This window comes from Protopterus annectens, chromosome 10.part0, assembly GCF_019279795.1.
Source record: "Protopterus annectens isolate FY-2018-M chromosome 10.part0, PAN1.0, whole genome shotgun sequence".
Classification (NCBI taxonomy): Eukaryota; Metazoa; Chordata; order Ceratodontiformes; family Protopteridae; genus Protopterus; species Protopterus annectens.
The window spans coordinates 1,108,084,467-1,108,097,648 of NC_056744.1; the positions used below are offsets into that span (position 1 = coordinate 1,108,084,467).

The 13,182-nt window shown below is 39.6% G+C and overlaps 1 protein-coding gene across 3 annotated transcripts in view; it reads right to left on the bottom strand.

Annotated features, from left to right (window-relative positions):
- Window positions 1-13,182, bottom strand: part of LOC122813499 (leucine-rich repeat-containing protein 7-like) — a 2,638,896-nt gene that overhangs the window by 570,655 nt on the left and 2,055,059 nt on the right. For all 3 annotated transcript variants that reach the window (XM_044085845.1, XM_044085843.1, XM_044085844.1), the window contains one exon: window positions 587-665. In XM_044085845.1, the coding sequence (XP_043941780.1) occupies window positions 587-665 (79 nt within the window). The remainder of the gene's footprint in view (window positions 1-586; window positions 666-13,182) is intronic.

Sequence of the window (13,182 nt, forward strand, 5' to 3'; positions counted from 1 at the left end):
GTTGCTGGATGCATTCAGCACTTCACTGCACAATAGTCTTTCTCTAAATGAAAATTACATACAGGATAAGCTGGTTCATGGGAAAGAGTTACTAAATTTTTAGCAGAACAGTACAGCCCTATTACTAACCTTCTAAAGTCTGAATTATGCATTGCCGACAAAAGACACACGTGTACACAGAATATAGTTTTATATACCAGGCTTGCACTGACTAAGTGCACTACACATAATATAGTTGAACATATTCTTAAAGCAGTAAATAGCTTCTCATACATCAGCTGCCACTGTAGCTTACACAAAGTTTCAGATGTTTAGTAAAGCAGATTTATTCCCTTTAACAGTCTACAGCTGCATGCATATTGGTGATCATCCTGGCATTAAGCTCTGCAGAAGAAATATCTCACTGCAGAATCATCTTTGACAAAAGCTATAAAATGCAGGTTAAAAAGCTATTTCAATGCTTGCTTCATGCTTCCCTGCCTTACTATAGCATTGCATGCCCTGGCAGTAGACGGCTGTGCTTTGACAACTAGATCAAGACAAAGACAAAACTATTGCACTCTGTTTGAGGATAAAGATTACTCACTTGGAAACAGGGTTGACACTGGCCTCGATGACTGTTAAACATTTGCAGCATTTTATGCTTTCAGGAAATTCTTGAACGCCTAGAAACAAATCAGAAGGGGATTAGGTAAAAAAATGCTCTGTGCTTTGACACATCTACTTTGGCATTGTTAAACATGTTGTGTTATTTGTCCATTTAAAACCAAGTTCATATAATTATTTAAAAACTGCAATATATCTTTTATTGACCTGCAGTTTACATGGGATTTCTTGTTCAGAATTCAAAACTTTGCATCTTTCTTCTTAGGAGGTGATACAAAACTGCTGTGATAAAATAAAAATGTGTTTCTGTGGACCTTGCTGACGTTTATGATTGACAAAATCCTTCTGTCAGTGTGTTTTTTTATTTTACCATTCTCAATTGTAAACAAAATCCACCATCTCTGACTTCATTCAGAACAACATCTGTCAATGTCTTCTTTCTGTTTTGAGTTAGAATACACCAGAGGGAAAAGTGCGTTGATTTCAGATACAGAGCAAAATCCCCACACATTTTTAAATGACAGCAGTCACATCAGGTCATATAATGCTGCAGTTGTTGACTCAAACAGTCGTAGAATAATTAATATTTCCCTTGTCACTCATACAGACAGATGCCACAACTAAGCTATAAATCAGTTTGTTTTCCACAGCCACAATCTTCAACATGTAAAATGAAAACCGGAAAATCTTAAGAGGATTTCAAAAAGACGTAAATAAATTATACTATTCTTACCAAGAAATAAATACGTACAAAAATTCTATTTCTACAGTCTTACATCACACCATCTGCCAGTATTTTACCATACCATATCCAACAGAGCATCCATTGCATTTTATTTTACTCGTACATATATGCAATTCATATGTCTTTGTTATATCCTCTCTTAACATGCATAGTCACTGGAAACTATATGTTTAGCATATGTAGCATGTTGTTCTCTACCATTTTAATACCCAAATATTAATTAATACACATTTGCTTGAGTTGCATGATGGTCAGCTGTAGTCACTGTAGTCACAGCACTGCCTTTCCTTCGAGGTGCACAGTGATCTCACAGTTGATTAAATTAAGCTTGGGGATGCAAGGCAAAGTCTATTGCATTGGGACAATGAGTAACAAAGCCCATGTGGTGTGGAATGGCACACCTCTACTAGCCTATACAAGTCTTGCATTCCAGGGCACTTTCTGGAAAATAAACTTCAAAAAACATAAGGTAAACAAATGTAAATGTTTTGTGAACAATAAAAGCTATAAAAACTGTACAAATAGCAATGTTATTAGTAAGAAGCATCATTTACAGCAATAACAGTCAGCACATTCAAAATCTTTTCCATAAATACTGTAATATGTTATAATTTATTTTATTTATTACATTTGTACACAAATCCCAAATGATATTTTTTCTAAATTTTTCATATCTTGGAAACTATATAAAATAGTGTCCTCTCCTGCTCAGCTGGTGAACCTGGGAATATTGAGGCAATGTTTCAATTGCCTCATGTACACAGACAACCCTTTCCTCCTCCCACAAAACACAAATACATGCGAGAGATGCAACTATACGGCCAAACTGGAGGCTGAGCTCTCTCAACATAGGACTGGCAAGACCAGTCAGGAGGAGAAGGTTACCACACACACTATAGACCCAGTCTCACCTAGTACCATTACAACCTCAAATCATACACATAAACACACAAAGACATACTCGGAGGCTCTGATCAAAAATCTACCAAAACAGCAGAGGCCACCAAAGCAGACACCCAAACAACCACCACCTCAGAACACAACACCCGCAACACATAGACCTCACAGTCAGAGTGTCCAACAGTCACAGCCCTTAAGGCCAAACACAATGCCAGACACACTAGTCATTGGTGACTCCATAGTCAGACACACTGATGTCCCGCTCACCAGACTGAGTAAGGAGAAGGTCACAGTAAGCTGCCTGTCGGGCGCTAGAATCCGCCACATAACGCAAGCACTCAGGTCTCTCAACAGCAGGTACAAATATGACTCAGTCATTGTCCACGCTGGTGTAAACGACCTGAGACGCACCTCCTTGGACTACATGAAAAGAGACATTGAGGAGCTCTCTGATTATGTAGCCCAGGCAGGTATGACCCTGACCTTGAGCAGTATCCTACCTTCACCAAGAATGATGCCACAATACAGAGATAAGATGATCAGCTTTAACAATTGGCTTAAACACTGGTGTCATTCAAAGGGGATCCAGTATCTGTCTGCCTGGGATGACATGCTGGACAAGCCATGCTGCTTCGCAAGGGACGGCTTGCACCTGTCACCCTGGGATTCCGGATATTGGCAAAGGCTCTTGCCACCCCATAGTGCCTTTTTAGGCAAGGCTCAAATTCTAAACCTACCACCCTAGAACACAAAAAGGAAAAGACTAAGGGTAATGCTGCTCAATGCCAGAAGTCTAAATCTCAAAATGCACGCACTCGAGGCCCTTCTCAGTATGGAGAACATCGATGTCTGTGCTGTGACAGAAACCTGGTTCAAGGCTCCTGAGAGCACCCCAGCGCTATCAGGTTTTACCTCATATCATGCGTTCCGGCCCCAAAATCCGGACAATACCAAGAAAGGAGGGGTATCCATATTCATCAAGGACACCCACACCTCAAGACTGGTGGCAACGCATGATGCATCGGAGACCATCCAGGTGCAATTAACCATAGGCAAGACTGCTCTGCAAATTGTAGCATGTTACAGGCCACCCTCACAAACTCAGGAAACTCACATGGCCTTCCTGAAAACACTAGAGGGATAAATGTATCACCAAACACCATCATACTAGGTGACTTCAATTACCCTAATATAGACTGGGAACACTACTCAAGCCCAAACACCCTAGCCCAAAAGTTCCTGGAATTCATAAACTCAAATGCCATGGAACAACTAGTCACCATCCCCACAAGAGGAGATAACATACTTGATCTCATCATCACGAACATGGGAGCACAATGTTCAACACCGAAGTATACCCCTCACTGGTGAGATCAGATCACAAACTAATCTCGCTGGAGGTCCTCATCCCACCCCACCTGAAATAAAAAGACCACAGTAAAGAACTTCTCAAAAGCCGACTTCACACTTCTAAAGACTAGTGTGGTCTCCTTTCAGGCCCCCGAGCCGGCGGAAAACAATACTCAAGCCGCTGAATCACTTACAAACGCCTTCTACCAGCACCTGCAGGACTGCATGGATAAGGCAATCCCAAGCAAAACAAAGACTCTTTGTACCAAAGATAAGCGTCCAGTCTGGTGGACCCCAGCCATAAACAAACTCTACAACAAAAGGAGGAAGCTACTACAAGATAGAGCAAAATCCTTAAAAGGTAAGACACCCTTGATCACTATAAGTAAAAAACTAAGAGCTCTCATAAAATCATCCAAAGCAAATTTCGAGAGAAAAATAGCTAAAGACTCAAAAGACAATCATAAGGCCTTCTTTAGCTATGTTAGAAACCTAGGAGGAAACTCCCAGATATGCTCAGAACTAGTTCAAAATGATGTGAAGATTACTGATCCTACAGACATTGCCAACATACTGGCTGACAGGTTCAGTGCAAACTTCTCCCCTCCCCCAAAAGGAGAGATATCTATACCAAATGAGTGCAGCCCCCAAACATCTCCAGCGCCCAAGTGAGAACTGCTCTCTCCAAAGCAAAAACACAGCATCCATGGGACCCGATGGTGTCCCCGGCTGTGTGCTCCACGAACTCAATGAGGAATTAAACCCACAGCTAGGACAGCTGTTTAATCAAAGTCTTACCTCTGTATACGCACCCAGTGAGTGGCGCACTGCAACTGTGGTCCCACTTCACAAAGGCGGTGCCTCCACAGACCCTGGAAATTACCAGCCCATTAGCTTGACAAGCCTTATCTGCAAAGCCATGGAGAGGATCATAATGGACCTCATAAATAAAGACATAGGGAATTTGCAGACTTTGGATCCAACCCAGTTTGGCTTTGTCAAAGGCAGATCATGCCTTTTAAACTTGGTTGACATTTAAGAAACAGTCACCAAAGCCATTGATGAGGGAAAGGCAGTCCATACAGCCTACCTCGATCTGGCTAAGGCCTTCGATACAATACCCCACTCGGGTATCATTGAAAAACTCATCAGCTTAAATGTTAACCCATACATCACAAGATGGGTTGCAAACTGGCTGAGTGACAGAACCCACAGGGTCAGAGTTGCTGGCGCCATGTCAGACTCAAAGCCTGTCACAAGTGGTGTCCCACAGGGCTCAGTCCTGGGCCCACTCTTGTTTGGCATCTACTTTTCCGAAGTACAAGCAAACACAGGAGGGTTATGGCTGACAAAGTTTGCAGATGACTGCAAACTGGGCCATAGTAGAAAACACATCTGACACAGATATCCTTCAGAAGGGTCTCACAGAAACGGATAACTGGTGCCAGACCCACGGCCTAAAGTTAAATGCCAAAAAATGCATAGTCATACCCTTCGGGAAAAACAAGGTTACCCTAGCTAGCAAATAGGTGGCAATCCACTGAGCACAGAAGAAGTTATCAGGGACCTGGGGACCCAGGTTGATAGTAGTCTGTCATTCGACACCCATGTAGCTAAAGTAGTTAGGAAGTCCTTCTACATTGCCCACCTTATCATGAAGGGATTCTCATCTAGATCAAGGGAGGTCATAGTCTCCCTTTACTCATCACTCATCAGACCAATGATTGAGTACAATGCCCCATTCGGAATGTATCTGACCCGACACTTGCAGCAGCTGGAGAGGCCACAAAAGTTCCTCACCAAAAGGATAAAGGGTCTCAAAAATCTGTCCTATGCTGCCCGACTGAAAGAACTCCAGCTCTATTCAGTCGCCACATTGCTCAGAGGTGACCTTTGCCTAACATACAAGGCAATGTCATACCCAGATTTGTTGAACATGCTTCACCTCAAAAATCTAGATCCATCAGAGCCACAAGGGCGGGAGACTTAAACCTCGACACGGCTATTAATAGGACGTGCTGGAGGGATAGATTCATCACCCAAAGACTCCCTATGCTGTGGAACAAAATCCCGGTACATGTGAGGCAGAGCACCTCGCTGGCCTTGTTCAAGAGAAATCTTGACCAATGGATGGGAGATCGCAGATATACCCCAGGAATTACCTCAGTGTCACTGCTCGACAGAGGCACAGCAAAATAATGGGTATAGTTCCCCATACTAAAGGGGTGGCGTAAGCCACAAAACAATGGGCTAGGCTTATAAATGCCCTCGGGCAGATAGCCTAGTATGAACCTATGAACCTATGAACCTATGAACATGGGCATCTATTACTAGAATATTTTTGCTAACCAGACTTAAGCTTTCATGTGCCAACAAGAAATTCCCTTATAAGTGCATGTTTATTGAGATACTTAACATGAATATGAAAAAAGTGTTTAATTGTATAATTAGCAATATAAATAATACTGGATATCTCTTAAGATGTGCAACTTACAATGCAATTATTAAAGACAGTTTTCTTCAATAACATCTAAGGTTTCACCTAATGTCATGCAACAGTTTGTAAATCACTTGTTTTTTGATGTATCAAGTATATATGGAAATATTGCTTATTTTCATAATTATTAACAAACAACTAGCAATATTTTCTGTGTACTGGGATACAAACCAGCATTTTCAGTGAATCATCCTGTTTCCTGCCATATACCTTAATAAATGTAGCTCTCTCAGTTATGAAAATTTGAACATAAATATGAAGTGTAAGTGGAAGACAAAATATTCATTTGTCCACTGCAGGACATCTTAGACTAACAATCTTAGTGTCATTTTGCTAATAACTCCTTGACTTTCTATTATTATTAGGTAAGTCACTTAATTAAAGAACCACTGCAGTGATGGTGATAGTGTCATTTTGCTAATAACTCCTTGACTTTCTATTATTATTAGGTAAGTCACTTAATTAAAGAACCACTGCGGTGGTGGTGCTGCGGTAGCGTTGTCGTCTCACAGTTAAACGTTGCCCGTTCGATTCTCATTTAGAGCGTCTTCTGTATGGCGGCATGCGTGAAAGGGAGTTCCTTCGTTGAAGGTTGTGCGTTAGGCCCGGCAAGCCAGCACGTAAAAATCTACTGTCAATCATTAGCAGACCGGAGTTCCACTGTGGCGACCCCTAACCAGGAAAAGCCGAAAGACACAACAACTTAATTAAAGAACCCAGATCAAAATAAAAGATGCCATAAGGAGGTATGAATTGGCAGTGTACAAAACTGCATTTCAGGCTTAAGCGAGTCAAAAAAAACCCCATCATGCTTGTAAGCCATGCCCGGCGCATTTTATTTCTAACTAGCTACTGAAGAGCTGTCAAGGACCTGATTAGCATGTTATAATGAATCTCAGTGGATTCAGTTCTAGGCTTGATTTCTGCTGGTTACAGAATGTTATACTATTTACAGATTCATACTGTATATACAAGATTACAATCACTGAGCATCAGAAAATCTGAACACTGTCACACCTTGTGTAAACTTATTTCTCACTCAAATGTTTTGAAGTTATTTAATCACTCCTTTGTGTCATGTAGCATGTACGTTTTCAGTTTGCTAATATCCCTACACAGATGAGACCTCAAAATAAACTGCTTGTACCAACTGGGTTGTGTAGGTATTTTGTTAAGATGCACTAACACATTTTTGACTTTTGTAGCCAGTAATTGCTGAAATATTTACATTTTCATTAGTCTACTTGCAATGTAACACTAATTGGTTTGTTGTAGTGTTGAGGCTAATATTGTTTCTATCTGACTTTCACCTCCTGAAGAAATTCATCTAGGAGTGAGCTCCCCTGCAAAAAAAAAAAAAACATAATGACTTTTTTCTTACTAGAATCAACCTCAACATAAAGTAATTAATCTTACAAAAACTTCTGTCAGACTTCTGTGATGGAATACTCACTAGGTGTTTTTCTCTATTATTCTAAACTCGCATGCTTGATATTGAGCTTTAACTGTGTTTAAACACTTCTGGCATGTACTACCTCTCAGGTTAGTCGTTCTTTAGTCTACCCTGTTACCAGTATTGTCCCTTGAGACTGGATCCATTTCTTCCTGTATTCCTCCTCCTCCTAAACCACTGGTAAAGACCCTGTAAATAACTTCTCTTTACATTGGCGTCCAGTAGTACTGAACCTGCAGCTTTCCTATCAGTAATCTGAAACCATTCACTACCATTCACTGCAGACGACTCTTTACCAACTTGCCTGTCTTTCAGCAAAGTCCTTAATGTTCCAAGATGTTTTAATTGCTTTGGCAAACCTAGTTTTTATACTTCTAGGGAATATTTGGGAGGGCATCAGGGAACTTCTCCTATTCTTTTTTTTTTTATGGGTATTGTGGGATCTTTTACATCCACCCGAATTACTACCAACTCAAGCAGATGTGACCTTGGTTTAACATCTTATCTGAAGGAAGACACAGTCAGAAGGACAGCAACCTTTTATGGTGCACTGCAGTGTCAGCAATCCATTTACTTGGTGGGGGGGGAATAGAACCTGCATCCTTCTTCACCAAGGATGAGTGGGATGCCTCTTGTGCCACTGACACTGCTCAAGCATATTGCCAGGCATGGTAAATAATCAAGAATAACAATCTATTTTGTATGGATGCCTAAAAAGGCATATAACAGAAGAAGGATTTTACTTCCTTTTCAAGTGCAAATATTTCTAAACCACACAGGAGAACAAAGCTTTTGTATTAAAGGTGATCAGATTCAAAGGGAAGGGGAAAACTGGATCCCAATCAGTTGTATTCAGTAGTTTGGTTTGTCTCCAAGTCATAATTTAATGAGTCATAATGAAAACAGTCTTAAGGATTATTTTACTTAGATGACTCAGTATGGTCTTTGAATAAACTAAACTATGTTATACATAGCAATAAGGTTATATAAATATTAATATATTCTATTCATGCAGTTCTTGGATATACTGAAGCAGAGATTGTGACAGGCAGTACAATAAGCATGTTAAATAAATGTTGCAGCTGACGGATTAGAAAGTAACAGTTCAATGCATATTTTAGACTGTAAAATGCACATTTTGAGAAATCAGCAAAGCTGCTTGAAATCAGTACAGTATTTTAATAATACAACCATGTTTCCAGGTAAAGATAAGCCTTCATGTTTGATATGTGGACTACATAACGGACATAAAGCAAGTGTTTAATATAGCAATAACCCACGCCTGGGTGTGGGTAATGCTGGATTTACCCACGGTTGGTGTGGTTTGGTCACGAGGGCAAAGCCCGAGTGGCCAAACAAATCCAACCGTGGGTAAATCCAGCATTATCCACACCCAGAAGTGGGTTATTGCTATTATACAATGACATTATTTAAGAAAAAAAATAATTACTTTTCTTAAATAATGGCATTGTATAATGCCTCCTTGCTGCCCTTCCACAGCTGTCTGGTATTCTGCGGCAGTTCTGATGTACTGCGCATGCGTATGCCCACGCAGTACATCAGAGCTGTGGGCAAAAGCAACAGAGACAGCAAGATCTCCGTTGCTTTTTACAAACTGTTTTGCTATGTTAAAAGGGTTTAACATACCGAGACAGCTTTAAAAAAGCAATGGAGAATCTCAGTTGTTTTTTTAAAGCTGTCTCGCTATGTTAAACCCATTTAACATAGCGAGACAGTTTTGAAAAAAGCAACAGAGAAAGCAAGATCTCCACTGCTTTTTATACACTGTCTCGCTATGTTTTTTTTTTAAAGTTGTCTCGCTATGTTAAACTTGTTTAACATAGCAAGACACTGTAAAGCAATGGAGATCTTGCATTCTCCGTTGCTGTCAAAAAAGATTTATAGTAATGGAAAAAGTCCGGGCGACTGGACCTTTTTCCATTACTATAACTCAGATTTACAACGTGCACGCTGACCAATCAGAGTGCAAGTTTTTGAATATTAATGGGGGGTCGTTGTATAATCATTATTTTCAAACATATTAATCAGTTAGTAATTTGACTGTGAGAAAACTTGCTTGAACAGAATGCTACTTCTTTGCAATAAACCAAATGCAATATGACACTGATGTCCTACTGGCTTGGACACAGAGGAGAGCTTTCAAAACTGAGATGTGCTATACTCCACCAGAACAAGAAAAATCTCTTTTAAAATGTTCTTATTTTGACTGAGGTGTATTTATCCATTCATCATATTTGATCCAACAAAGATTTGAGGAAGACTATATTATCTATCATTCACCATTTTGTTAGCCCTTAGTGAAGTAGAAAGAAAGAAAGAGTAGAAACACCCTGCTCTGTGGACTTTCCCAGGACAAAAATCTGAAAATGTAATAGACAAAATGCACTAGGGCTAGTGAGACATATTCCAGAAAAAGTACATGAACCTCACAGATATACAGCCAAGTAATCCATCATTGATATGTGGTAATGCAAAGATCATTTTAAAGTGTGGAACATATCCTCTGCGATAATGAAAAGTTGTGCTTCATGTACTTTGGCCCTTTAAAGGCTTCAAACTCATCTCATGTTAAAACTGGATGTAAATATATGTATCTGATGCAAAGCAAGCATTCTGAAAGTGGCATATTGCCAATCACCTCTTGCTAATACTAAGCAAAAAATTTGCATTAGGATATCCTTTGGCATTACCAGGGATGGAGTTTGTGCAGGTATGGTGACTTACATATAAACTTTGGGAAAGACATATACTCTATAAAACTATATAGCGACTAGGTAGCATTTTGTAAGGTATGCACTTTCGTTAGCATTCTTTAGTTTTGTTTAAGAGCAGTAATGTTATGTATAAGTGTATTGTTTGTTTTGGCATAATGCCTTTTTTTGTAGTTTTAGACAATACTGTTCTGAATTCCAAGACTTGGAAGTATGAGTCTCAAAACAGTGACTGAATGTGACAAAATCGGCCTTGGATAAACTAAGTCCAAGAGTACTGTGTCTGAAAGTATTTGCTTTTCTCTAGTGCATATTTATGTAAGTAATTGGGCATGGGGTGCAGCACGCCACATTGGGACAGTGCAGTGGAGTGTGCCCTCTGCAAATAGCAACGTTAAATGAGAATGGCAATGTTTGAAATTCACTTTCCCTCATAGTCTCACTGTTTTTTTTTGTAATTCCAGGACTAACTGCCAAGTTTCAGAATTACAATAGGAAACCATATTTGTCCTCATAGCACAAACATGGGGAGTCCAGAACCACAGAATATTTAATAATCCACACTATAGATTCTAAAAGTAAAACATCCGTAACCTTCCATGTAAATATATGCATTGTCAGATGTTTAATACTGGAGCTACATATTTTGGAAATGGCTTTTTATCCCTGTATCTGACAACTATCCAGCCTCCCCTCATCCATTTCTCCATATTAAAGAATAACTATAGAACAGTATAATGGTGAAAGGCATCCAGAAAGTCAGTCATACAAACAGCTATGAGGGTTGCTTGTGACCTTTTTAGCATCCTAGCAGTTTCTGCATAACGCATTTAATTATAAGTGCTATCAATAGCCTTAAAAATATGAGTTTACATATTGGAGAATCAAAGAGAACAAACAGGAACAAACATGCTGTATGACTGTCTTTTCCATATTCAGGGTCACTAATCAATGCAAAGTCTCATTCTCAGTACTGTAATAATAAACCCAATCTCACCACTTGAAATTAGCTAACATATGCAATTTTGAATTTTATTTGCTTACTAGTTTGTCATCTAAGCAAACTCTCTGCACTCATTGGATGTATTCTTTCCTCAGGTGAGAACCAGGAGAGGAGAAAATAGCAACAGCACATCACTAAAAGAGATGAACCATGTGCCCATAGGCTGGAATGGTTCTTAAAGGTACACCACACACTCTGATCTACGTCTTACCTCTTTGATTATTTTGTCATGCAATGAAAAAAACAACAATTGAATAGGCATGCAAATTATACAGACATATATAAACAAGAACAATCATGTCCAGGTTGCTGTGATATAGGATTAGGTCCATACCTCTCAACCTGGAAACATAAAAAATCTGGACAAGGCCCATGAAAAACAGGTACAAATCTGTACGCTGATTAGCATAAAATTTGAATACATAATTATGTTACCCCACCCACTCCAGTGGAATTGTGGGATACCAACTTTCCAATGCAAACTGAAGAACAGACAACCAGAATATGGCACCAGAGTCCCCCTGCAGCCCTGCCATTCCAATGTCTCATTACCTGGCTATTTCACCCCATTTACCATAAACATTAATGTGTGCATACTTCTTTATTTCTACAATGAATATTTGGATTTTATTTTTACATTTTATAGCACAATGCACAAACACTAATAGACATCTGCTAAACAAAGCAATACTGTCTCACAATGAAAATAGACTTGGCATTAAAACAGCATTGAAACCCACACCACATCCAAAGAAAATGCATCTAGCCAGTGGTGGATAAAGATTACTGTTGGGCTGTTTTCAAATCATAGGCCCTTTGCACACAAAACAAGAAACATACATGTGTTCTTTGATACACCTTCTTGACTTTATTAAATTATATTCCTTGTATAATACAGCACACTTTTTAGACTTGGAGTGCATTTTAAATGTATTATTTTAACATTTTTCCAGTAGGCAATGAAACAAAGTGCATGAACCAATAATGACAAAACTGCCCAATTCAGAACATTTCCATCATAAAAGTCTACTTCCACACAATCACATTTTAAATGTATTGTTTGAACATTTTTCCAGTAGGCAATGAAACAAAATGCATGAACCAATAATTACAAAACTGCCTGCCCAATTCAGAACATTTCCATCATAAAAGTCTGCTTACACACACACACACACACACACACACACACACACACACACACACACACACACACACACACACACACACACACACACACACACACACACACACACACACACACACACACACACCAGTCGTTTCCTACCTTAAGCAGCAAACTTTCCCCCATACAGACAAATAGGCCAATATACCATTAAATGCATTAAGCTTCTATTAAAAAAGACCAGACTCAGCATGATGACCATAGGGAGTTCAAACACAGATCAGAAATGCAAACCAATACATTTCTAACTCAAAACCATAAATGCCACTGCATTGTAAAGTCTATTAAACCCAAATAATACACATGAGCCAAAACTCTCCCCACTACAGGAGAATAGCTGTTAAACCCAAAATAGTGAGATATTTCCCAGTCTGTAAACACACATGCACACAACCATAACCTGAGTCAGATATCACAAATCAGCCATCATAAGAGCAAAGACCTCATTAAACAGAAAGACACCTCCATAAAATTCATTTAAAGCCCAGTATTACAAATCATAAATGTCTCCCTTACTGACTGAGACATAGAAACCATTAGTCAAAGCCAGATAAGTCCTTCCCGCTTGCACAAGCCCAGCAGTAGTAATACCCAGAGGCAAGTCCTTCCCACCTGCAGATCCATTCAAGCAGCCAGCCAGAAATGCACACGAGAGACCTTGAACTTAATTCCGACAGGCTGACAGAGCTGACATCATTGCGCACGTGATAACG